Raw genomic sequence first — 23,202 nt, 5'->3', positions numbered from 1 at the left:
AGAAGCCTTCCCGAATGAGAGTTCAAACTAGTATTAGAAAAGCTTTTCCAAGAATGGGGTACACTAGAATTAGATCTGCTTACAACACCAAAAAAAAAATCCAAAACTTCTTATTTAGGCACTCATGCCACCTGTCCATGGGGAATGCCCTATCGACAGACTGGTCAGGGACGTTTGCATACGCTTTGCCCCATATATCACTGACACCGCTAATATTAAACAAGTGAGGACATTTGCACATGATGCTAATCTTCATAGCTTCACAGTGGGCAAGACAAACATGGTTTTGAGACCTAATGGAAATGCCACAAGGGAAAATAATAAAGTTCCCAGCCTCGCCGGACCTAATTCAAAGCAAAAGGGCAAGGCATAGTGCCCGGAGCCAGCTAGCTTTAACCTAGCAGCTTCGATCCTGAAGTCTTTAATTTTGGACATATGGGTCTCCCAGAGAGAACCTCGGCTATTTAAAGGAGAGCTAGAAGACCAAGCATAGGAAATGTTATGTAGCGAAATGAAACAGATATGTCTTGTGGTACAACAAAGAAGATCTTTTTGACAATAGAACACAAGACACCACAGTTATTGGGTACCAAACATGCCTGTTAGACAATAAGCTATTTTATACTTTGCTTATAGTCTTCCTTTCTGCTATAGTAGCATAAATATGGGGACACATAGGTTGAAGTGTTTTTGTTACACCAGCCATCAAAAGATTCCTAGAAGGGGCAAAGAGAATAACTCCACTGAGATCTGCACTACCCCTCACCTTGAATCTTAATTTATCATTCGCACAGTTAATGAAGGAACCTTTTAAACCACTGCATAAAGCATTACAAAAGATTGTAAAGGCAAAACGAGCTTTTCTAATTGGAATTACGTCCCTACACAGGTTAAGTGAGGTACAAGTGGCTACCATCGGAGGAACTCTACTTATAAATCCACAAAGAGTGATCATGCTAACTAATAAGACTAGCCACCACGGAAGACACAGAAAGGGCCGCCAATACCCTGGACGTTTGTAGGGAGTCATAATATTTGGAAAAAAACAATCAAATCGGTAAGATAAACAAGTTATTTGTCTGGCAGTCAGTTGGTCATGCATTACCATTTCAGAAAACATTGTGTGTATGTTCAAATTAACAAGCACACATGGGTGTGTTAAAGCATCCATTGCAAGCACAAAAAATTTCAGCCCAACCTCAAGAAATAAGAAGGCTTCTGCTATAAAATCTGTGCATAGCATGTGATTCCAGAAAAGATTCAGGGTGCAAACAAAATTATTACTTACCTGTAGGTGCAGTTTTGCAGCTTTAAGAATTTTGTGGATTCCCATGTAACCCTCCTATCTATCAAAAAAGAGGTGCCTTAAAACAAATAATGTAAAAAACATGAATGCAAAAAGAATGCCCAAGGAGAACATAGACACAAAGTTTCCAGGGGGTAAAAAGAATCTGAAGATGACCACCGTGTACAGAGACTTCCGTGCCGCAAGTCTGCCGTCCCATACAATCAAATGGTGAACAACTGTGCCTAAACAGCAAAAAGCAAAAGAGAAAAGACGAAAAGAGACGTTTTTCAGACACAGCCACTATGTTGCTGAAAAATGCACAGCTTGTGAATTCAGAAAAGTATTCAGCTCCAAACTAGACCTACTTGAAAGTAACCTTTTTTTTTTTATTCCTTATCCATTATAATTCTTAATATAGTCATCTGAGGCATTTAACAGGATGTGTCATGTACACAAAGAAAGAAGGGTCAAGGACCTGCTGACACCACATGAAGCTGATCAAATTAGAGCACATATCTGCACAAGGTTTGCAGAACATCTGCTAACTCTCTGTAACCTGTGCAGACAACAACTGTACAAAGAGGGCAATGAAATGGGACACCTACTGGCCTGGCAGAAAAGCCCAAACCGATATTTTCATGATCAACAGCTCCAAAGTTGGGTGTAGGCTTAGTGTCAGGAAAAAGAAGCGTTAATGTATAATCAAATACGGTAGACCTATAAGTTGTAACTCTCAAACCTGCTAGGGAGCGAATTCAGTTATTTTTTTCAGAATCTGGTACTTTCTAAAGATAGTTTTTAGAATGCAATTTTTCTTCAATCCCTTACAACTAAAAGGAAATTTGTTAGAGCGAAAAGGGCTGGACAGAATGGTAAAGTAGTTGGACTAGGCAGGTTTAACTGCCGTTTCTTGAAAAGCTTTCTTTGATATTTTGTCATTTCAGTTACTGAAATTGTGTGATCAGATTTGGAAGTTCGAGATATACAAAAAACGTTCATGTCTTTCTGAAAACATAAACATATTATTACAGACTAAAAAAATATTAATGCAAATACGAGAGACTCGACTGGCATAGATTATTTGGAGTGTGCTGGATTTGCAAAGGACAGATCCATTTCTGGCAACCCCAGCACTTTGGCGAGTATAGGAAGGTTTATTTGTTTTTATGTGCCAAGAAGGCTGTTGATCTCATGAATCGGGACTTCTTATTAAATGTTATGCATGCAGTGGGGATCCCATCCCAGTTCTCGGGGCTATTGCAAAACTATACTTTGAAGCTTATGGTTAACAAATCATTAACAACAGTAAAGGAGAATGGTCTTCGTTATTAGAGGTACGGAGCAGGAATGATATTTCCTCTTTTTGTTGCTCTTTTTTTTTATAGTGGCCTTTACTTTGAGGATGCTCCTTAATTCCTATGTGTTTCATTGCCAACCAGAATAGAAAAAGATCAACCCGTAGGCTGACAATGTAGTACTCTCTTACACAAGATGATCTTGGTAAAACAGTTTTCTAAGGTTTCATTAAAAAAAATTAATCATTTGAAAATGACTTGGTGCTGTTAAAAGCTGACCCCCCTGTCTTTCCTAGCTAGATAAAAGGGAATAACATCAATTTGATGTAAGGCAAGTTAGCCCAGATCCCAGAACACCATTTTAGCTTAATTGTACCCTCTCTACTAGCTAAGATAAGAAACCTAAGTAAAACATGCAACACATTGCTATTTACACTTACTCTTGGCCTACAGTTTCCAGTTTCTGGAGCTCTCCAAATGCTTTTCCTTTCGTCATCAGCCCTCTGAGCCCGTACAACCATCTGTTGTGTTAGTGCAGAGACAAAGGTCACCAAGGCCAACAGCCCTCCTCACCTGAGCCACATAGAAAACTGCTTTAGTGCACCCTTGAAGGAGCATGTGCAAATGGAGGACTGGTGTTCTTATTTTTGTATGTCTGAAAGGCCAGAACATTGGACCAATACCTTCTAAAGGTTGTAGGAAGGGAGCTATGTCCTTTCAAAAGGCTCCTTCTTGCATCCCTCATTCAGTCCCTTCAATGAAATGAGCACCTGTGGATACTGTAGACTGAGGTGGTGCCTTCTGCTTAAAGCAGCAGTGGAGTTGGTTTCAGAGCAGTAAATAGTACTGGGTTCTTCACTGTACTTCCTGGTTCCCAAGAAGGTACCTGACCTTTGCCCGATCCTAGTCCTGCAGCTCTTGAACTGTTACCTGTGCAAGGAGAAAGTCAGGATGCTCTCCCTGGCTACAGTACATCTGGCACAACAAGCAGTACTCAACACAACATCTGTACATACTTTCCCTCAACCTTAGAACAGTGTTCCCCAACCCCCGGGCCGTGGACCGGTGCCGGTCCGTGGATCAATCGGCACCGGGCCGCCCGAGGAACTTCAACTTCATTTCACTGTGGCGGGCGGCCGAAGCGCAGAGCATTGCGCCCTCCCAAGCGGGCCACGGAAAAATTATCCAACATTTACCGGTCTGCGGCGATAAAAAGGTTGGACAACACTGCCTTAGAAGATCTGAAACATTTGGGATAGGATTTCGATTTTTGGGGGGGGGGGGAAACATGTATTCGCATCCTGGTGGTTCTCGGCCTGCTAGATCTGCTGACTTCCCTCATCTGCTGTCACACCTGCATGCTGGCTCATGAGGGCTCTATCCAATTAGTCAGAACGGTACCTCACAGTTACTTTAGAACGGGCAGGTGATGGAGATATTTGACAGCTTACCATTACAACAAACCCTTGTTCCCATATTATTGTTTTAACTTTGTATCCTTTTGCAGTTTGTGAAAATACCTCACTACAGATAAAAAAAATATTGTATATTACATACAAAATATATACTTTTGGATGCAAAACCCTTTAATTTTAGCACAATCCGGTTCAAAATTCATACATTATTAAATAGGTTGAAATTAACAAACCATTCTAAAACGTACTCCAAAAACCTCTCCACAGCTGGCAAACGTACCACCAGTGTCAAAATGTAACCAGCCTTTAGTCTAATAGTGATCCTACCCAATACTTTTCTACATAATATTCAGTATTGGTCATGGCCAATTTGTACAACTAGAATGTCAACACACATTTTGGTGGCTCAAAATTCTATCTTATTGCTACACACTTCAGGACTAGCTCCCTTTAATCTTAAGGAGCATTTCAAGATCCCTGCGGGGTGCTCTTCTGTGGAGGAACTGGAGATTAGAGGCCTCTCCTCTCAAGAGGAGGAGGTGCTGCATATATGTACCTGCTCAAACTAAGAAATAAGGCTGACACTCCAGGACTTGCCCCTTTCCCTTCCCAGTCAGTCTGTCTAGATTTTGACAGGCAATATGATCAAATACCTGCGATTTGCTATATCAGGGAAACGTCGGAGTCTCACTTTTTGTTGAGAAAAGCTGAGGATCTGGCTGTGTGTACTAGCAAACATGAGTTTACAGCCTGAGTCAACCTCATCGTGGCAGTTAGACCATGAGTACTGCTTTAATCCATAGGTTGTACAGTACATCTTTGCCCTGTTGGACACTCCTCAGGTGGACTTTTTTCCACTCTCTGAAATGCCCATTGTCAACAGTGCTATGCCGTCCAAAAATCCTTGAGGCTGGATGAGAAAGATTCACCAGGACTTGGCCCACGTCATCTCATCACCTCATACTAGCTCAGAAGGATGTGGTACGCAGGCCTTCAGCACCTTTCATTGTACTGCCCCTCTTTCTTCCTCTGAGGTCAGACATACTTTCCCAGTGCGAGGCACAGTGTCTGCACCCCAACCTCCAGTCTCCACCTAAATATCTTGAGGTTGTGCAGGGACACCTAATCTCGGGCCAGCTGCCACTGAAGTTGACCGACATGATCCTTTCTGTCAGGCTTCTCTCCACAAAGGCTGTTTACTCTGGAAGTAGAATTGATTTATCGCTTTGTGTGTGAAGTAGAAAGTGGTCCCTTGAAGGTTCACCTATCCAGGGTCCCCCTTTTTACACTTGCTAGATCAACAGGGCTGTGCAGTAGGCACATCAAAGAATATATTGCATCTTTGTAGGATTTCTCTGCCTCCCAGATCAGTCCTCCCTGTTCAAGTCGCCCATTTGTGATGAGATTTCTGAAGGAACAGACTCTGTTTGTCATGCCTTAGTGGACCCTGAGTCATCTGGTGTTAACATTTTTGATGGGCGCCCTTTTTGAGTTGATGGCAGTCAATTAAGATTAGCATAGAGGACCATTTTTCTCTTAGCCATTACTTCAGCAAAGCACGTCAGTGAGTTACACTGGCTGAGCATCTGTCTACTCCCCACATGCTTCTCCAGGGCAAGTCGGTCCTTGGAACCAAAGCTGCTTTCCTCCCTAAGTCAGTGACCCCTTTCCATTTGGGGAAAACCATTACTTTCCCTTCTTACTACCCATCACCCCATTTTACGAAGGAGAAGGTGAGGATACACCGATTGGACCCCAGAAATACAGTCAAGTTCTGTTTTGACACCAGCAAGGGGGTTAGGTCTGATCACCAACTCTGTGGGGTACATAGGCAGCAAGAAAGGCAAAGCAGTCCAAAAGAGTGTGTTATCCCTATTGATCATTGTTTGCATCAATTTGTGCTAGACCCTGGCGAAGAAGAAACAAAGAGAATCCGGCCCATTCAACAAGAGCAAAGATTTTCACTTTGGCACTTGTCAGGGGTGTTTCCTTGGTTGAGATCCGATGTGTGGAAACGTGGGCTTCACTTCACACCTTAATCAAACATTGCATTCAAAGGTGAGAAGGCATGGCCATTTTGCACATTCAGTGCTACAGAATTTCCATGTTTGGCCATCCTTCAGACCCATTACCTGGGGCGGCTATTACTTTGGAATCAATTCAACAGGTGAAAGACAGAAGTATCCAAAGGAAGAAAGCTACCTTTGGTGACAATCTTTCTGGTGCATACTCCGATCTATCTGCAGATGCCTCGTTGATTTCACCCCTGCCATTTTGAACAATGGCCGTTATCCTCATTTAAAATTGTTCCTAATTTCATTACTGCACTGCCACAATTGATGATGTTCCGTAGTCTCTACATCTAAAAATGAAAGGGAAAATGACATTGATGTGCTAGTGTTGGTGCTTTATGGTTCCAGTGGTGTTACAATGGGTTGTTTCTGTTGCCGAGATGAAGCATGCACCCCCTACTATTGTGGCAAAAGTATATGTCATTTCCTCATGAAGTCTGGGACCTTGGAATATTCAATGAGGGAGGAATCTGCAGGAAGATTGTTAGTGAAAGTACATTTTTCATGTATTTATTTTAAGTGCTCTAGTATCCTGCACGTGGGTGGGACAATTCAGTTTGTTGGACTATAATGAAGATTCTTCTGGGGGAGAGCCAGTATTATAGTGTTTGACCTGACAACCTTAGAATGGTCATCCCCCAATTTTTGCCTGCCTCCATTTTTGTGATCCTGTGTTTGCTGGTTTTAGGACTCTGCACACTTTACCACTGCTGACCAGTGCTAATGTGCTTGTGCTCCCTTAGCTCAACATGGTAACATTGGCTCATACCTAATTGGCATATTTAATTTATAAGTCCCTAGTAAAGTGCACTAGAGCTGCCCAGGGCCTGTAACTTACACACTACTAGTGGGGCTGTAGTGCTGATTGTGCCACCCACAATTAGCTCCTTAACTATATCTCAGGTCTGCCATTGCTAGGCCCATGTGAGTAGTTTCACTGTGTAACTGAATGAGGTATTGCACAAATACTTTACAAATTGCCTTCTGAGTTAAGCCTGCCTGCTCTGTGCCAATCTACCGGAGGGTTAGCACAGGATGATTTGGATTGTGTGATTTACTCGGACTAGGATTGTGGTCCCTACATAGACAGTTTCTGATCTGTGACATTCTTTAAGAACATTTGAGTCGACATGCAGCTAAGCCAACAGACCACAGTTGATGTAGCATTAAGGACATCTTAAGTTTAACAGGTTGATTGTGCACTTTACCTTCCTTGGTTTGGGTTTGGGTTTTATCTTTCACTCTAGAAACTAATCTTTTACCTCTCTGGGTTCTGAATTGATGATACATGGATTCTCTTTTTAAGGGCCTAACCATATGCCAATGCCTGGGCCTGGACCAAACCAGATGAACATGCCTAACAATTCCATGAACATGCCTCCAAGTAGCCATGGCACTATGGGAGGTTATAATCACTCTGTGCCATCATCTCAGAACATGCCAGTGCAAAACCAGATGACTATGAGCCAAGGACAACCCATAGCCAACTATGGCCCACGACCAAGCATGAATATGCAACCAAACCAAGGTAACTAAAGCTCTTTAAAGCACTTGTTTTATTTGGTTTTACTTCCTATGCATTGTTTGTAGCCTACCTGCAGCAGTCACCAGGTCAGCCTTTACTAGTGCGCTAAGCCCTATATAAATACAATTACTAGGTTGGTGTTTATTTGAGGCATTTGCCACAGCATGCTTCTGATGGATACTTTAAACCTCCGATTCCTCATCTTCTGCTGCTCCGCTCGTCCTTTCTGGAACAGAACAGTGTCGATGTGGACCTACCGTTGCACAAGAGTCCTTTTTTTGTTTCACAGATCCAGTCTGGCACTTGGAGATATTCACAAGGTGAGGACTTGTGGTTAGATAAAGTATCTACCAGAAAGAGCATTAACAAAGGTAAGTAAGTTGTTCATCTCGATCAAGAGAGCAAGAGAGCACTTCGAATAGTCTCTCAAACATGACATGCTCCCCTTAACTTAAGCAGCATTTCAAGATCCCTGCGGGGTGCTCTCCTCTAGAGGAACTGGAAAAAAGAGGTCTCTGCTCTCAATGTTGAGCATTTTAGTTTGTGGGGCGTGGTTGAGACTAAATTACAAGGACTGTATACATGGGACGGAGATAGGGATGGGAATGTGCAAAAGGAACAGTATTGGAAAGCGCACAATGTAGTTAGATTTTTTTATATTTTTTATAGCACACATATACCTTGTGTCCCACTTACATACAATTTCAGGTACAGTCTGATTAACTGATATTCTAGACTCACATGTTTGCGCAAGTACTGAAACTGATTAGTTCCCTGGTGTCCAGATTGCACAAGACCTATTCCTCCATTTTTTGTGGAGCGTATGAAAAGCTTGAAGTTCGTTTTTTAAGAATGCTTAAACCCATATCAATGTGTTTATGTACTGTACAGCCTGCGTCTTATGACAGCACATCAACTATATTCCTTTTCAACATGTGTATGTGTGATTGATTTAACGTTGCTGGTTGACTTCTTTTAGTTCCTAGCAAACCTTATTTTTCAAATGTCCTCCTGTGGCGTTGATTGTGTTAATATTTCCACACAATATTGATGAAACTGTATAATTCTTTGTATTTCGATAGTGTTACACTATACGTTTATATTACTATTTAAGGGCATTCGTAAAACACTTGTAATTTATTTCATTCCTATGAACGTAGAGAGGTGAGAAACTATGGTTGAAGGCCATACACTAAGAATTTCAGCTCAAAACTTGAAAAGGGCCATGACAAATCTATGCTCCTGTGTTATACCCATTTACCCAGACACATAATTACAAATAAAGGCACAAAAGTGAAATTGTGTTGCAGTATTAGAAGACAGTTGAATCACAGTAGTATCTGAGTGTTGACAAATGTCTACCATTTCTCACCTGCCATGTACCAGGCACTGTGCCTGTGGGTTCTGGCCGTTTATCTGTGGGTTGACGTTTCCTTTTTGCCAGGCTTTAAATTGAGTGGTTATCCTTTCCCTGCAGTTTATTGCAGTTATATGTATATATTCAGCTTTATAGGTCAGCAACATTACAACCAAAGAGTGTTGCCCAGGAGTTTATCCACCTGTTTTTCCATAAATTTAGTGGTACAGAAATACTTGTTCTTGGATCTGTGAATGTTGCATATCGACCCTAGAAGTATTCCATGCTTGGTCTAAAGAAGATCTTGGCCCTTGGGAATTAGATAGGTAGCTGGATGGGAAAGTGAAGTATGGAGGTCTTTCAGTGGTGGAGTAACCTTGTTGGCAGTTAGTTTTGCCTACTGTAGGACCTGGGCCAGAATCAGATGGTGGGCGCAGACAAGTGGTAGTTTCTGTCTACAGTTGTTCAGTAAGGATGTCTAAACTGTGTCCACAAAAACTTTAATTCCGTCTGAGGAAATGCACAAAGAAGAGGGAGAGTATGGAGAGGGTGTGTAGTCTTAGGGTAAGGGGTCTTACAGAAGATTGCTTTACCTGCTCTACTCGATTTCCCAGGACACAACTAAGTTCTTCTTGTATTCAGTTTGTCATGGTCTGAACCTTCTTTCCATTTTCATTGGGGGTTAACTTACAGGTCTACTTCCAGGTTCAATTTGATCACCACAAATGTTATAAAATATGAGATGCGCGACTGATAATCCAAGGTGTAAAGAAATGGCTCCCTGTTGCAGTTACCCCCCACTTTTTGCCTGATACTGATGCTGACTTGACTGAGAAGTGTGCTGGGACCCTGCTAACCAGGCCCCAGCACCAGTGTTCTTTCACCTAAAATGTACAGTTGTTTCCACAATTGGCACAACCCTGGCACCCAGGTAAGTCCCTTGTAACTGGTACCCCTGGTACCAAGGGCCCTGATGCCAGGGAAGGTCTCTAAGGGCTGCAGCATGTCTTATGCCACCCTAGGGACCCCTCATTCAGCACAGACACACTGCTTGCCAGCTTGTGTGTGCTGGTGAGGACAAAACGAGTAAGTCGACATGGCACTCCCCTCAGGGTGCCATGCCAACCTCACACTGCCTGTGGCATAGGTAAGTCACCCCTCTAGCAGGCCTTACAGCCCTAAGGCAGGGTGCACTATACCACAGGTGAGGGCATAGGTGCATGAGCACTATGCCCCTACAGTGTCTAAGCAAAACCTTAGACATTGTAAGTGCAGGGTAGCCATAAGAATATATGGTCTGGGAGTCTGTCAAAAACGAACTCCACAGCTCCATAATGGCTACACTGAATACTGGGAAGTTTAGTATCAAACTTCTCAGCACAATAAATGCACACTGATGCAGGTGTTGGATTTATTAAAAAATGCACACAGAGGGCATCTTAGAGATGCCCCCTGTATTTTACCCAATTGTTCAGTGTAGGACTGACTGGTCTGTGCCAGCCTGCTGCTGAGAGACGAGTGTCTGACCTCATGCGGTGAGAGCCTTTGTGCTCTCTGAGGACAGAAACAAAGCCTGCTCTGGGTGGAGGTGCTTCACACCTCCCCCCTGCAGGAACTGTAACACCTAGCAGTGAGCTTCAAAGGCTCAAGCTTCGTGTTACAATGCCCCAGGGCACTCCAGCTAGTGGAGATGCCCGCCCCCTGGACACAGCCCCCACTTTTGGCGGCAAGTCCAGGAGAGATAATGAGAAAAACAAGGAGGAGCCACTGGCCAGTCAGGACAGCCCCTAAGGTGTCCTGAGCTGAAGTGACTCTAACTTTTAGAAATCCTCCATCTTGCAGATGGAGGATTCCCCAAGAGGATTAGGGATGTGACCCCCCCTCCCCTTGGGAGGAGGCACAAAGAGGGTGTACCCACCCTCAGTGCTAGTAGCCATTGGCTACTAACCCCCCAGACCTAAACACGCCCTTAAATTTAGTATTTAAGGGCTTCCCTGAACCTAAGAATTTAGATTCCTGAAACTACAAGAAGAAGAAGACTGCCGAGCTGAAAAACCCCTGCAGAGGAAGAACAGAAGACACCAACTGCTTTGGCCCCAGTCCTACCGGCCTGTCTCCTGCCTTCCAAAGAACCCTGCTCCAGCGACGCTTTCCAAGGGACCAGCGACCGCTGAATCCTCTGAGGACTGCCCGACTTCAAGAAAGACAAGAAACTCCAGAGGACAGCGGCACTGCTCCAAAAGAACTGCAACTTTGTTTCAAGGAGCAGACTTAAAGACCCCTGCAACTCCCCGCAAGAAGCGTGAGACTTGCAACACTGCACCCGGCGACCCCGACTCGACTGGTGGAGAACCAACACCTCAGGGAGGACCCTCCGGCGACTCCGAGACCGTGAGTAACCAAAGTTGTCCCCCCTGAGCCCCCACAGCGACGCCTGCAGAGGGAATCCCGAGGCTCCCCCTGACCGCGACTGCCTGAACCTAAAGTCCCGACGGCTGGAAAAGACCCTGCACCCGCAGCCCCCAGCACCTGAAGGAACGTAACTTCTGTGCAGGAGTGACCCCCAGGAGGCCCTCTCCCTTGCCCAGGTGGTGGCTACCCCGAGGAGCCCCCCCCTTGCCTGCCTGCACCGCTGAAGAGATCCCTTGGTCTCTCATTGAAAACCATTGAAAACCCGACGCGTGTTTGCACACTGCACCCGGCCGCCCCGCGCTGCTGAGGGTGTACTTTTTGTGCTGACTTGTGTCCCCCCCGGTGCCCTACAAAACCCCCCTGGTCTGCCCTCCGAAGACGCGGGTACTTACCTGCTGGCAGACCGGAACCGGGGCACCCCCTTCTCTCCATTGCAGCCTATGCGTTTTGGGCACCTCTTTGACCTCTGCACCTGACCGGCCCTGAGCTGCTGGTGTGGTAACTTTGGGGTTGCTCTGAACCCCCAACGGTGGGCTACCTTGGACCCAAACCTGAGACTTGTAAGTGATGTACTTACCTGACAAAACTAACAAAAACTTACCTCCCCCAGGAACTGTGAAAATTGCACTGTGTCCACTTTTAAAACAGCTTATTGTGTTTTATGTAAAAAGTATACATGCTAATGTAATGATTTAAAGTTCCTGAAGTACTTACCTGCAATACCTTTCAAATGAGATATTACATGTAGAATTTGAACCTGTGGTTCTTAAAATAAACTAAGAAAATATATTTTTCTATAACAAAACCTATTGGCTGGATTTGTCTGTGTGTGTGTTCCTCATTTATTGCCTGTGTGTATGTACAACAAATGCTTAACACTACTCCTTTGATAAGCCTACTGCTCGACCACACTACCACAAGATAGAGCATTAGTATTATCTCTTTTTGCCACTATCTTACCTTTAAGGGGAACCCTTGGACTCTGTGCATACTATTCCTTACTTTGAAATAGTGCATACAGAGCCAACTTCCTACACAAGGTTTTGAATGGAAACCTACATTGTTAGCGATTCACTGCTGGAGAACTTGTGAGAGCCCCACTGTTTCCTCAAGTCCCTTAAGAGTTAGTATTTGGCAACATTAAATTATGATGAAAAGGTTTGGGGTCCTTTTCCCCTTTCTTTCCTAGGGCGATAGTTGTCCTTGCTATCTGTTACCTTGAACCAACAGTTTGATGAAACTCAAAGGGTACCACTGTTTATCAAACAGCAGGGAGCATGCAACAGTAGCATTCATTTTGGTAAAGCAGTAATGATCACTAAAAAGATGTTCGGTTCTGCTTCATTTTAAAATGTTATAATCAGTTATTTAAAAAAAAATACTTTCCCAAGCACTGTATACACCTCCACAGGTTCCTTTTAATCTTATTGGAAGTTTAAATTACTAGAATCTTAAATCTTGTGTTTTTTTCATATGTATTAAGTGGTTTTTAATGAGCAGACTTAAACTGATCACTCCATCATCCGCTTCAGCAACTCCAGCCCCCTCACCTCAACCCTGAAGATGACCAGCGTGCCCCTGCAGGAGGTGGAACAAAATCTGAGACCAGCTGGGCGAACACCCTCAACACCAACAACCCCACTACCGCCACTAACCTTGAACAGGGATTGCAAAACTTGAATGCCTGGATCACCATTTGCAATGATAGCATCATCCCCTACCAAGAACAATAACCAGAAAAAATCCTCCGTAAAGGCCAGCTGGTACCCCCAAGAACAGCAAAACGGAGCCTGGAGAGGCGATGGCACACCAGCAGGGACACCGCTGACAGAGCAACCTTCAAGACCTCCCTCAACCTCTACTACTGCCTGCCGAGGGCAGCAAAGAAGACAGCCCTTGCTGCACGCATCTAAACCAGCTCCATCCATACATATACAGAAACTGCGGTGTACCCCAGGGCTCATTCTTCAGCCCTATGCTTTTCAATGAATATGACCCCGCTGGTCAATATAGTCAGATTCCACGATCTCAACATCATTTCCTACGCGGATAACAACTAACCCATCCTCTCATTCACAGACGACCACTCCACCACCAGACTCAACTTCCACATATGCATGACAAGCGTTGCGGACTGGAAGAACAAAAACTGCCTGCAGCTGATATTTGGCAACAGCAGCAACACATGGCCATCAGACCTATGACCCACTCCCTGCGACCACCCCAGAAACCTCTGAATCATCATTGACAACAAGCTCACTATAAAATCACAGATCACCAACACCTCCTCCACCTGCTTCCTCACTTGCACATGCTACATAAGATATTCAAGTGGCTACCCCTTGGCGCGAGACACACTGTGACACAGGACTATGGCAACGTCCTCTACGTAAGAATCACCACACACCTCCTGCAGAAACTTTAAACCATACAGAATGCCACAGCCAGACTCCTCTTTGACCTTCTCTGACAAACCCAAAGCTGCTGACCCACAGACGCAGGGCTCTACACAACCAAGGACCCACATACATTAACCACTGCCTGAATTTCCAACAACTGTCGAAGACTACGCTCTGACTCCCTTGCAGTAGTTTTTCATTCTGTACCGGGTATACAGCAATTCATTTGCTGAGATATAAAGAGTGAAAGATGGGTGTCAAGAAAACCTTTGTATTTCCAAAATGGCCACAAGATAAGGTGTTGAGAAGCAGTGGTTATTTGCACATCTCTGAATTCCGGGGTGCCCATGCTAGCATGTGAATTATAGGGCATTTCTTAAATAGACGTCTTTTTTTTTTTTTTTTTTTTTTTACCCACTGTCTTACATTTGGAAGGAAAAAATGTAGAGAAAGACAAGGGGCAATAACACTTGTTTTGCTATTCTATGTTCCCCCAAGTCTCCCGATAAAAATGGTATCTCACTTGTGTGGTAGGCCTAGTGCTGGCGACAGGAAATGCCCCAAAACACAAAGTGGACACCTCACATTTTCACAAAGAAAACAGAGGTGTTTTTTGCAAAGTGCCTACCTGTGGATTTTGGCCTCTAGCTCAGCTGGCACCTAGGGAAACTTATCAAACCTGTGCATTTTTTAAAACTAGAGACCTAGGGGAATCCAAGATGGGGTGACTTGTTACCCAGAATCCTTTGCAGACCTCTACGTCTGGCTAAAAAAAACATTTTCCTCACATTTGGGTGACAAAATTCTGGAATCTGAGAGGAACCACAAATTTCCTTCCACCCAGCGTTCCCCCAAGTCTGCTGATAAATATGATACCTCATTTGTGTGGGTGGGCCAGGTGCCTGCAACAGAAAAAGGCCAAAAACTTGTAGCGATTGAGGGGATAGCACAGGGAGTTGATAAGCACATATTCTTCTTTTATTCATCTTTAGGTTGACTTTGCTTTGGGGACCCACACAAGTGAGGTGTCATTTTACTTGGGAGGCTGAGGGGGAACGCTGGGGAGTAGGAATTTTGTGCTAGAGCGGTGATCCTACTAAGAAAAGTCAGGAAAATCTGCTTTCTTTAAGCAAATTTTGAGGTTTGCAGAGGAGTCTGGGTAAGAAAATGTTGGGGGATCCACGCAAGCCGCACCTCCCTGGGCTCCTTGGGGTGTCTAGTTTTAAAAAATGTCTGGGTTTGGTAGGTTTCCCTAGATGAAGGCCGCACCCAGGACCAAAAACATAGGTGCCCAACCCCCCCCTCCCCCCCCCCCCCAAAACACAGGTAGTTTTTAATGTGCCAAACACTGAAATTGTGAAAAGAAACACACTTGGGTTATGTGAAAAAGACCCCTCACCCACCAACCAAGTTGGTGGCATGCTTCATCATCGGGGTCCCACCTAGCGTGTCACAAGTGTGCTGTGACGCCTGATTACAGCGGACACGTTTTGTCATTTTTACCACACATACTGGTTGGATTTGGCACAAGGGTGAGTGATGGTTCAGTAGATCAAATTTTATTAACAAGAGATTTCACGAAAGTGAAATGCATTGTTAATAACTGAAAGGCCAAAAAACTGAACTAATGACTCTCAGCTCGTTAGCTGTAAAGCTGTGTCAAGGTACCAACCGTTTTACAGTCCATTCACACACCTTTCATACATGACATGCACAAGACCATTTACGCCGCCAGCCACGGGCCCTGCACATTACAACAGTCGCATCGACAGACAGTGCCACTCAAGGGCCCATCACTTACATACGCCCACATGCCTGATACAGCAGTCACACTAGCTGATGGGAGTGTGTGGACTGACGTTTGGCTGGCACTGCCAGCCAAGCGCCACCCCACGCACACCGCCATCACTTTTTTGTTTATAAACAAGAAACCACTAACTAATTATAAAATAAGTACAAAAGTACAAACACAAAAGCTCTAACTAAATACATGACAGTAATACCAACCGTGAAACTGAACATATGAAAATATAAAATAGGCAGTTTACGCTCACGGTATTTCCCAATACATTTTTTTGTGTGGTAACTTCTAAAACAGCCTGCCACAGACAGCCCAGGCTTTGAAGGGCAATCGGGGCAGTACATCCGTCTCTCCCTCCGGATACCTCTTCGGGCACATACTCTACATTTCTTAGTGGGCAAGTCTTTTTTGGGAGTGGGAGTAATGTGATCTGGAAAGTGGCGATCTTTCATTCTAGCTACATCCTCCACCACTGCTACTCTAGGAACTCTTGTCTGTTCCACCACAATAAGGCTCTCTTTCACTGACTCCTGAAATTTAACAAATGTCATCCTTGACTCAGGAGAACAATCCTTGAACACAATAAAAGCATTAAAAATTGCCAAATGAAATAAATGTAGGGACAACTTTTTATACCACACGTAAGACTTACGAAGAGCAGTGTAAAGTTCCAACCTCTGATCTACTCTATCAACATTGTAGTCCAAAATGCACACAGGTTTGCGCACTTCAGCAGCCTGACCCCAAACAGTCACAGGGGAAGTACTCTCAGCATGGCTGGTAGATAGCATGTACACATCCCTCCTGTCTGAAACTTTCAGAGCTAGCAGCTCATTATTCTGCAAGGCACTGCACTGTCCCCTCAAGTTTTTTACAGACAAGCTCCCTTGGATAGCCTTTCCAGTTAGAACAGATTGTGCCACAAGCAACAGTGTCCACTCTAAACAACTCCTTGAACCACTGCACTCCAGTATAGAAATTATCTACGTACAAATGGTGACCTTTGTTAAACACTCGTCTACCAAGTTCCCACACAATTTTTTCGCTAACTCCAAAAGTGGGCGGACAACCAGGAGGGTCAATACTGGAATCCTACCAGTGTAGACCCGGAAATTATACACGTATCCTGTACTATTTTCTGACAGCATATACAATTTAATTCCATACCGTGCCCTCTTACTAGGCATGTACTGCTTAAAAACTAATCGCCCCTTGAAAAGGACCAAAGACTCGTCCACACTTATCTCTTTGCCTGGAATATAGACCTCTGAAAACCGATCTACAAAATGATCAAGGACAGGCCTGTTCTTAAAAAGACGGTCACAATCAGGGTGATCTTGTGGCAAGGCTAAGGCATTGTCTACAAAATGCAGTATACGAAGAAGAAGCAAATAGCGATTACGTGTCATAGTTGCAGGAAATATAGCCATTGCCATCAAGGGACTAGTAGACCAATAAGAAGCTTCCTTATCAACCCCATAAAAAAAGTCAAACCTAAAAACTTTCATCTCTTCCAGATATGTGGGAACCCACTGAGTAGTTCTAGACTGAGGCCTAAGTCTGGCACCGTTGTCCCTCAAATATTGCTCCGCATACAAATTAGTCTGCTCCACAATCTCTTCCAAAAATACATCGTCCATAAACAAGTGAAAGAAATGGACAGGCAAAAAGTTTTCCGTATTGACTCTACACCCTGGGAGACCAGTAACTGCAGGTAACTGTGGCTGCTCCATGTTTGGAGCAATCCACGTGTCAGGTCTTCTAATGGGAAACCCTTCAGCCCCAGGCTGCTGCACTCTTGGCACATCAATGTTCTCCTCTAAAACAGGTCCTATATCTGCACTGAGAGTGGCTTCCTCATCAGAAGAATCCTCTCGGGAAGAAAACTCACTGCCAGAATCTCTGACTTCCTCCTCTGCCTCAGAATCAAACCGCCCCCCCCCACCCCCGAGACAGACAGACAGACGGACGGACAGACAGACAATCCCTGGTGTCTAAGTGGATTCTGCCCTCTTTGGAGCAGACGGGCGTAAAAAAGTTGGCCAATCTATCCCCAAGGGGGGCAGAAATGGCCAGCAGCTATGTTCCCCCTTTAGGGGGAACCCTTGCAAAAGGGGGCACCCCCAGCACAAAACAAAAAAAGGGGAACAAAAAAAAATACGTGATGTACTGGTGGTTTCTGCCCCCCTTGGGGGCGGATTGGCCTAAAAAAAAAAAAGATAGGCCCATCTGCCCCCAAGGGGGGAAGAAATGGCCAATAATACTTTTCCCCTCTTTGGGGGGGGTGACCCTTCCCCCAAGGGGTGCCCCCAAACACACAAAACACCCACACCCACGATTGTGGAGCAGGAATCCACTGAAAACAGGCACAGGGGGAAAGGGAAAAACTCTTTCCTTTCCCCCTGTGTATGTTTTCCACCCCCAACCGCCCCCCAGGAGAAGGACTCGCCTCTTTCACGTCCTCTCTCCACTCGCGCTGGAAGCCGTCCTCAGCAGCTTCTGATGACGTTGATGCGCTGTGAGTGCGCTGACGTCGTCAGATTGCCGGGGGTGGAAGGGAAAGCAATTCCCCTTCCATCCTCGACTGGGGGGTGTGGGTGGGAGGCCCACAGGGGGGGGAGCGCTAACGCTCCCCCGTGGGCCGGGTGAAGGACGAGCCCAGGCACCCTGGGGGTTAATAATGATACCTTTGTTATGGTGTGGATATCATATATTCACATGCCTGATTCACCCCCTGTTGTCAAGCTGGGGATCCCTGGTACTTTTAAAATATTAATAAATAGTGTTATGTTGTTCATAGGCCCAAGAACAGTATTCGTTTAGTAGCACTATCTTGGCAGGTTTGAAACCTGTAGAGGGATTTTAACCCTTTTCCTGAAATTTTGCCAGCCCTAGCTGCAGCTAGGCCTTACAGTTGCTCCAGTTTGCTTTTTTTTATTTTTATTTTTAAAGCTGGAGACAGGGTCCTGGAGCAACGTGCTATGCCATTTTTGGTGTTTTTGTCTTTTTTATTTTTTTCCCCTCAAATCTTTTGAAACCTTAAAACTGTTTTAATTAAGGTTTTTGAGATTTGGAGTTAGTCTGTCATTTAATGGCAGAAAATGTGTTCATTTCTACACAAAAAAGTAATCTATTTTTGTGAAATGCCCTACATGTGGCAAGAAAAATGTAAAAATAGAATCTCATGATCTGTATATACTTCTCCATCCAGAGTCTCACATTCCTGACAAGTGCAAGCACTGCAGGACCTCTTCCATGCCTTTCATACCCTGAAGGACAGGGGGAAAATTCACCTTCATGGCCTTCAACGCAGGTAGTAGCAGTCCCTCTTAGGATGAACTGGAAGAACTGATGAGCGATGAGAAAGGGAACCCTGTACAAGAGCTCCCATTTCCATCTCTGAGAAATCCTGTTGTGGGAGATCTAAGCAATGACACTTTTCTCGGTTGACTTCAAGCTCATGGAATTCAGACAGTGTACAGTGGCTACCTGCTCACTGTTGAAGCATTAACTACAGATGGCAAGGGAGTCTGACATGTCAGATCTTGCTGCACTTCGCTGTTGCCATAGCCCAGCACTAAGGTGGTCCTCTTGCCTCAGACTTACAGGAGCTCAAACCAGATGCGGGGCTAAGAGTCTTCAGCTTTCCCTTCTTGGGCTTCACTTCGTTCAGCACACATGTTAATGACTAAATGGCCTGAATGAAATCGGAAATGGAGATCTTAAGGGCCCTGGCCCTGGAAAACAAGCTGGAATAGAAACCCAGCAAAATCTTGCGGCCCTTTAATTGTTGCTATTAGCAATAGAGGGTTTAAGTCCCTCAGTGGCCTCAAGGGCAGTGTCAACATCGGAGATGCCATACTATCAACGAAAGATGTCGTCTAGAGGAAGAGAAGTCACCGACTGTCAGCACCTACAGGCAAGCCTCCTGCAAGTGGCAGACACTGATTCTTCACTTGCTCCTCTTATATTATCCACTCCTGTAAAGGAAAGCAGTTCACACTTTCTCTAACAGTGGAAAAATATCACAAAGGACAAATTAGCTCTGAATGTTGTGCAAAATTACCATGGTCTCGGGTCCCGGCCCTCTCTTCAAGCAATACCTCAGAAAAAGCACTTCTATCACTTTCTGTACATGCGCAAACATGAACTCAACATCGTTCTACAAAAAGACCGTGGGAGACAATTTGTCTTCCCTTGCAAATGGGAGGAAATGTCTCTGCTACTGTCTGGTGAAGAGGAAAGGGCCCCAGAAATGAGTCAGACCCATCTTATTCATCAAGCTAGCAAACAAGTTGATATGGAAAAAGGAGTTCACATTCTAGTGCTCTATAAAAACTACCCACAACTTCATCAGGGAGATCTCGGCTATGTTCCATTGATCTTCTGTATCTTTAATTCGGAGTTCCATTTGTGAAGGGACCTCATAAATTCCAAAAATTTGTGTTCGGAAATGGGGATTACCAGCAGAGGGTTCTCCCGTTTGTCCTCAAATCTGCACCAAGAACCTTTTGGGTCTGAAGTCTCAGCATGTCTCGGGGGCAGAAGATCTGAGTCGCACGTTGCAACAGGCTTATCAGCATTTCGAGCACACAGTGACTACATTGAATTGGTTGGTGTTGCGTGTCAATCGGGCAAAATCAACTTCTACCCTGATACAGCCCTTGCATTACCAGTCCTTACATTTGGCCTCTTAATTCGTCAGACTTCATCTTCAAAACCAGTTGAGTAAACCTATCAAATGAGGACAATGCTGAGAACAGCTGCTGATATATTTGAGCTATGCTCACAGAAATTGATAAATATCATATCCACCAAATACTCACCCTGAAAGATTTGACTTGTTAAAACTATCCATAGAAAGAGTTTTCTCTGAGGAAAATGTGGTACCAGTAAACTACATGGAACAAGAGAACCCCTTGCTCCAGGAAACCTTGCCATGTCAGGACTTTATGCTTCTAAACATGAGGGAAATCAGTCTCCTCAATGAATATAACGAAGAGTTTCATGGGGGGTTTGGTGGGGGTGACGACAGTAAATGGGTAGATAAGGTATGAAGAAGACCAAAATTATAATATCTTTACCCTCTCTATGTTTGCAAAGTCTTTTTGTCTTATTAAACAGACATATAATTCGGAGGTTAATGAATCGCTACCAGCGTGTGGTGCATTTTACATATGATGATCTCCGTTTTGTAATCTTTTGTGGGCAAGCGAGAGTTTGAAGGAGCAACATAAACTGGGTTTCAAATTTCTTTGTTAAATTGGTGCTAAACCTTTAGGCCCTCCTTTCTAACTGGTTAGAAAATTCAGTTCCCAAAAAAGGACTTTTATCAAACCACACTCGCTTTTACAGAGCATATAAAGTAATTCTGCCTTACGCTCCAGAGGGGTTGCATTTAAATCACTGTGGGCCCGAGCTGTGTTAACAGTGGAGAAATGGTAAACCTTATGTGAAATTTAACCCATTAAATGTAAGCACATAGTGGGCAACGTCACAAAGCATGAACAGAGACAATACTTGACCATGGAAAAATGCACCTGAGTAGCTGCAGCACTAGTAGATTGTTGCTGTTTCTCAACACCCCCTCCTTCCCCCCCAGGAATGATTGATTATCATTAAATATATCATCTTCAGATGAGTATCCTAAAGCAGGACAGCCACAGAATTTCTTTGTCCGATCTTTTGCTATAAGTTGGCTCTCTTAAGACAAAAACATGTTGCTAAAGAATGGTTAGCTTCTCTAAAACAAAATGATCTACGTTGTTTCTAAGAAACACGGGCCGTGGTGGAGGATCATATGGATGGTTTTGTATCACTTTGTGTCTTTGTAGTCAGTTGCAAACAAGGTAAGGTAAATGGAAGCTTTGTGATTTGGGTTTTGAGTGCCTTGTCTGCAAAGGATTATGTAATCTCTGGCTGTAGGAAAGTACCGTCTTTCTTGGCATGGTTACCCCCATTTTCTGCCTGTTGTTTGTGTTGCTAACCAGGACCCCAGTGATTATACGCTATCCCTTCCAACTTGGTTACTTGTACCATTTTCATCCCACATTTGACAAACTGGTGTACAAACATTACCTGGTGTACCAGGGGATCCCCGTGGGATGCAGCATGTATTAAGCCACCCATAGGGAGCACATTCAAAGTTTTCTGCAGGCCTGCCATTGCAGCCTGCGTGAAAGGGTGCATGCACCCTTTTTACTACAGGTCACTGCACCAGGTTACTGTAAGTCACCCCTGTGGCAGGCCCTCCTAGCCCCGAGGGCAGGGTGCAAGTACCTGTGTGTGTGTGTGAGGGCACCCCTGCACTGACAGGTGCCCCAACGAACTCCAGTCCCTTTTGCCTAGACTTTGAGAGTGCGGGGATGCCATTATATGCATGTACTGTACATAGGTCACTATCTATGTCCAGCTACATAATGGTAACTCCGAACCTAGGCATGTTTGGTGTCAAACATGTCAGAATCATACCCAAATACTGTTGCCAGTATTGGAAGTATGATTCCATGCACTCTGGGGCTCCTTAGAGGACCCCCAGCATTGCTCCTGCCAACCTTCTGGGGTTTTCTGGGCAGCCCAAGCTGCTGCCACCCCTCAGACAGATTTCTGTCCTCCTGCTGCTTGAATAACTCAATAACTCAAGCCCAGGAAGGCAGAACAAAGGTTTTCCTTTGGGGTGGGGCACCACCCTCTCTCTTTAGAAATAGGTGTTACATGGCTTCGGAGGGGTAGCCTCCCCCAAGCCACTGGTATGCTTTGAAGGGCACAATTAGTGCCCTCCTTGCATAAACCAGTCTACACCAGTTCAGGGAACCCCAGTCCCTTCTCTGGCGTAAAACTGGGCAATGGAAAGGGGTGGTGCCCAGGAGTTCCTCCAGAGGGTCTCTGACATCTTGAATCTAAGGCTGGCAGGGACCTCTGGGAGCATCTCAGTGGCCAGGTTAGGCAGGTGATGTCAGAGCCCCCCCTTGATAGGTGGTGACCAGGCTTGGTGACCAATCTTCTTTTCAGGACTATTTAGGGTTTCTCTCTTGGGTGGGTACTCACATTTAGCTTGCAAGATTCCAGTAAGACTCCTCTGCAACCTCTACTTAGACTTCTAGCCACTGGAACAGCGACTGGACCCTCTAGGAACCGACAATCTGCATCCATGACAAAGACTGGTTGCACCATTGTTTCTACAGCTCCTTCCTGCTTCTGCAACATTTCCCTGGCTGTGCATCCTCCTCTGGGCGTGGCAAGTCCTCAGTCTGCACAAGAAGGAAGAAGGAATCCTCCCTTGGAGTGAAGAAGTCCCTCCCCTGCATCTGCGGGCACCAACAGCAATGACGACGGGCTGCGTGGATCTCCTCTAAACCTGAGCTGCATGGATCCTGCATCACCGGTGGTGGTTCGGGGTACTCCTCTTGGTCCTCTCTGCCAGCTGTCCAACTTTGGTGGGGGTAAGCCCTTGCCTTCCCACGCAGGACAGTACCCCATGCACCACATCTCTTACAGCTACTAAAGCTTGTTGGCATCTCCTCCACGGGACCTTCAGGCTCCATGTAGCCCCAGCACTCCTTCCCGTGACGCACAGCCCTCTGCTTGCTTCTCCTGCGGCTTGGGACCCTTCTCCAGTTGTGCTGCTTGGGCTCCTTT

At 44.9% G+C, this 23,202-nt stretch overlaps 1 protein-coding gene across 3 annotated transcripts in view; it reads left to right on the top strand.

Moving 5' to 3' along the window:
• SS18 (SS18 subunit of BAF chromatin remodeling complex) overlaps positions 1 to 23,202 on the top strand; it is a 246,059-nt gene that overhangs the window by 101,617 nt on the left and 121,240 nt on the right. For 2 of the 3 annotated variants that reach the window (XM_069220049.1, XM_069220050.1), the window contains exon 5: positions 7,377 to 7,598. The exons of the other annotated variant lie outside the window; for it this stretch is intronic. In XM_069220049.1, the coding sequence (XP_069076150.1) occupies positions 7,377 to 7,598 (222 nt within the window). The remainder of the gene's footprint in view (positions 1 to 7,376; positions 7,599 to 23,202) is intronic. 3 annotated transcript variants of the gene reach the window in all.

The sequence above is a fragment of the Pleurodeles waltl genome, chromosome 2_2, assembly GCF_031143425.1.
Source record: "Pleurodeles waltl isolate 20211129_DDA chromosome 2_2, aPleWal1.hap1.20221129, whole genome shotgun sequence".
Classification (NCBI taxonomy): Eukaryota; Metazoa; Chordata; class Amphibia; order Caudata; family Salamandridae; genus Pleurodeles; species Pleurodeles waltl.
Note: the sequence above shows the minus strand (reverse complement) of the source record. Positions and strands in the feature narration are given on the sequence as shown.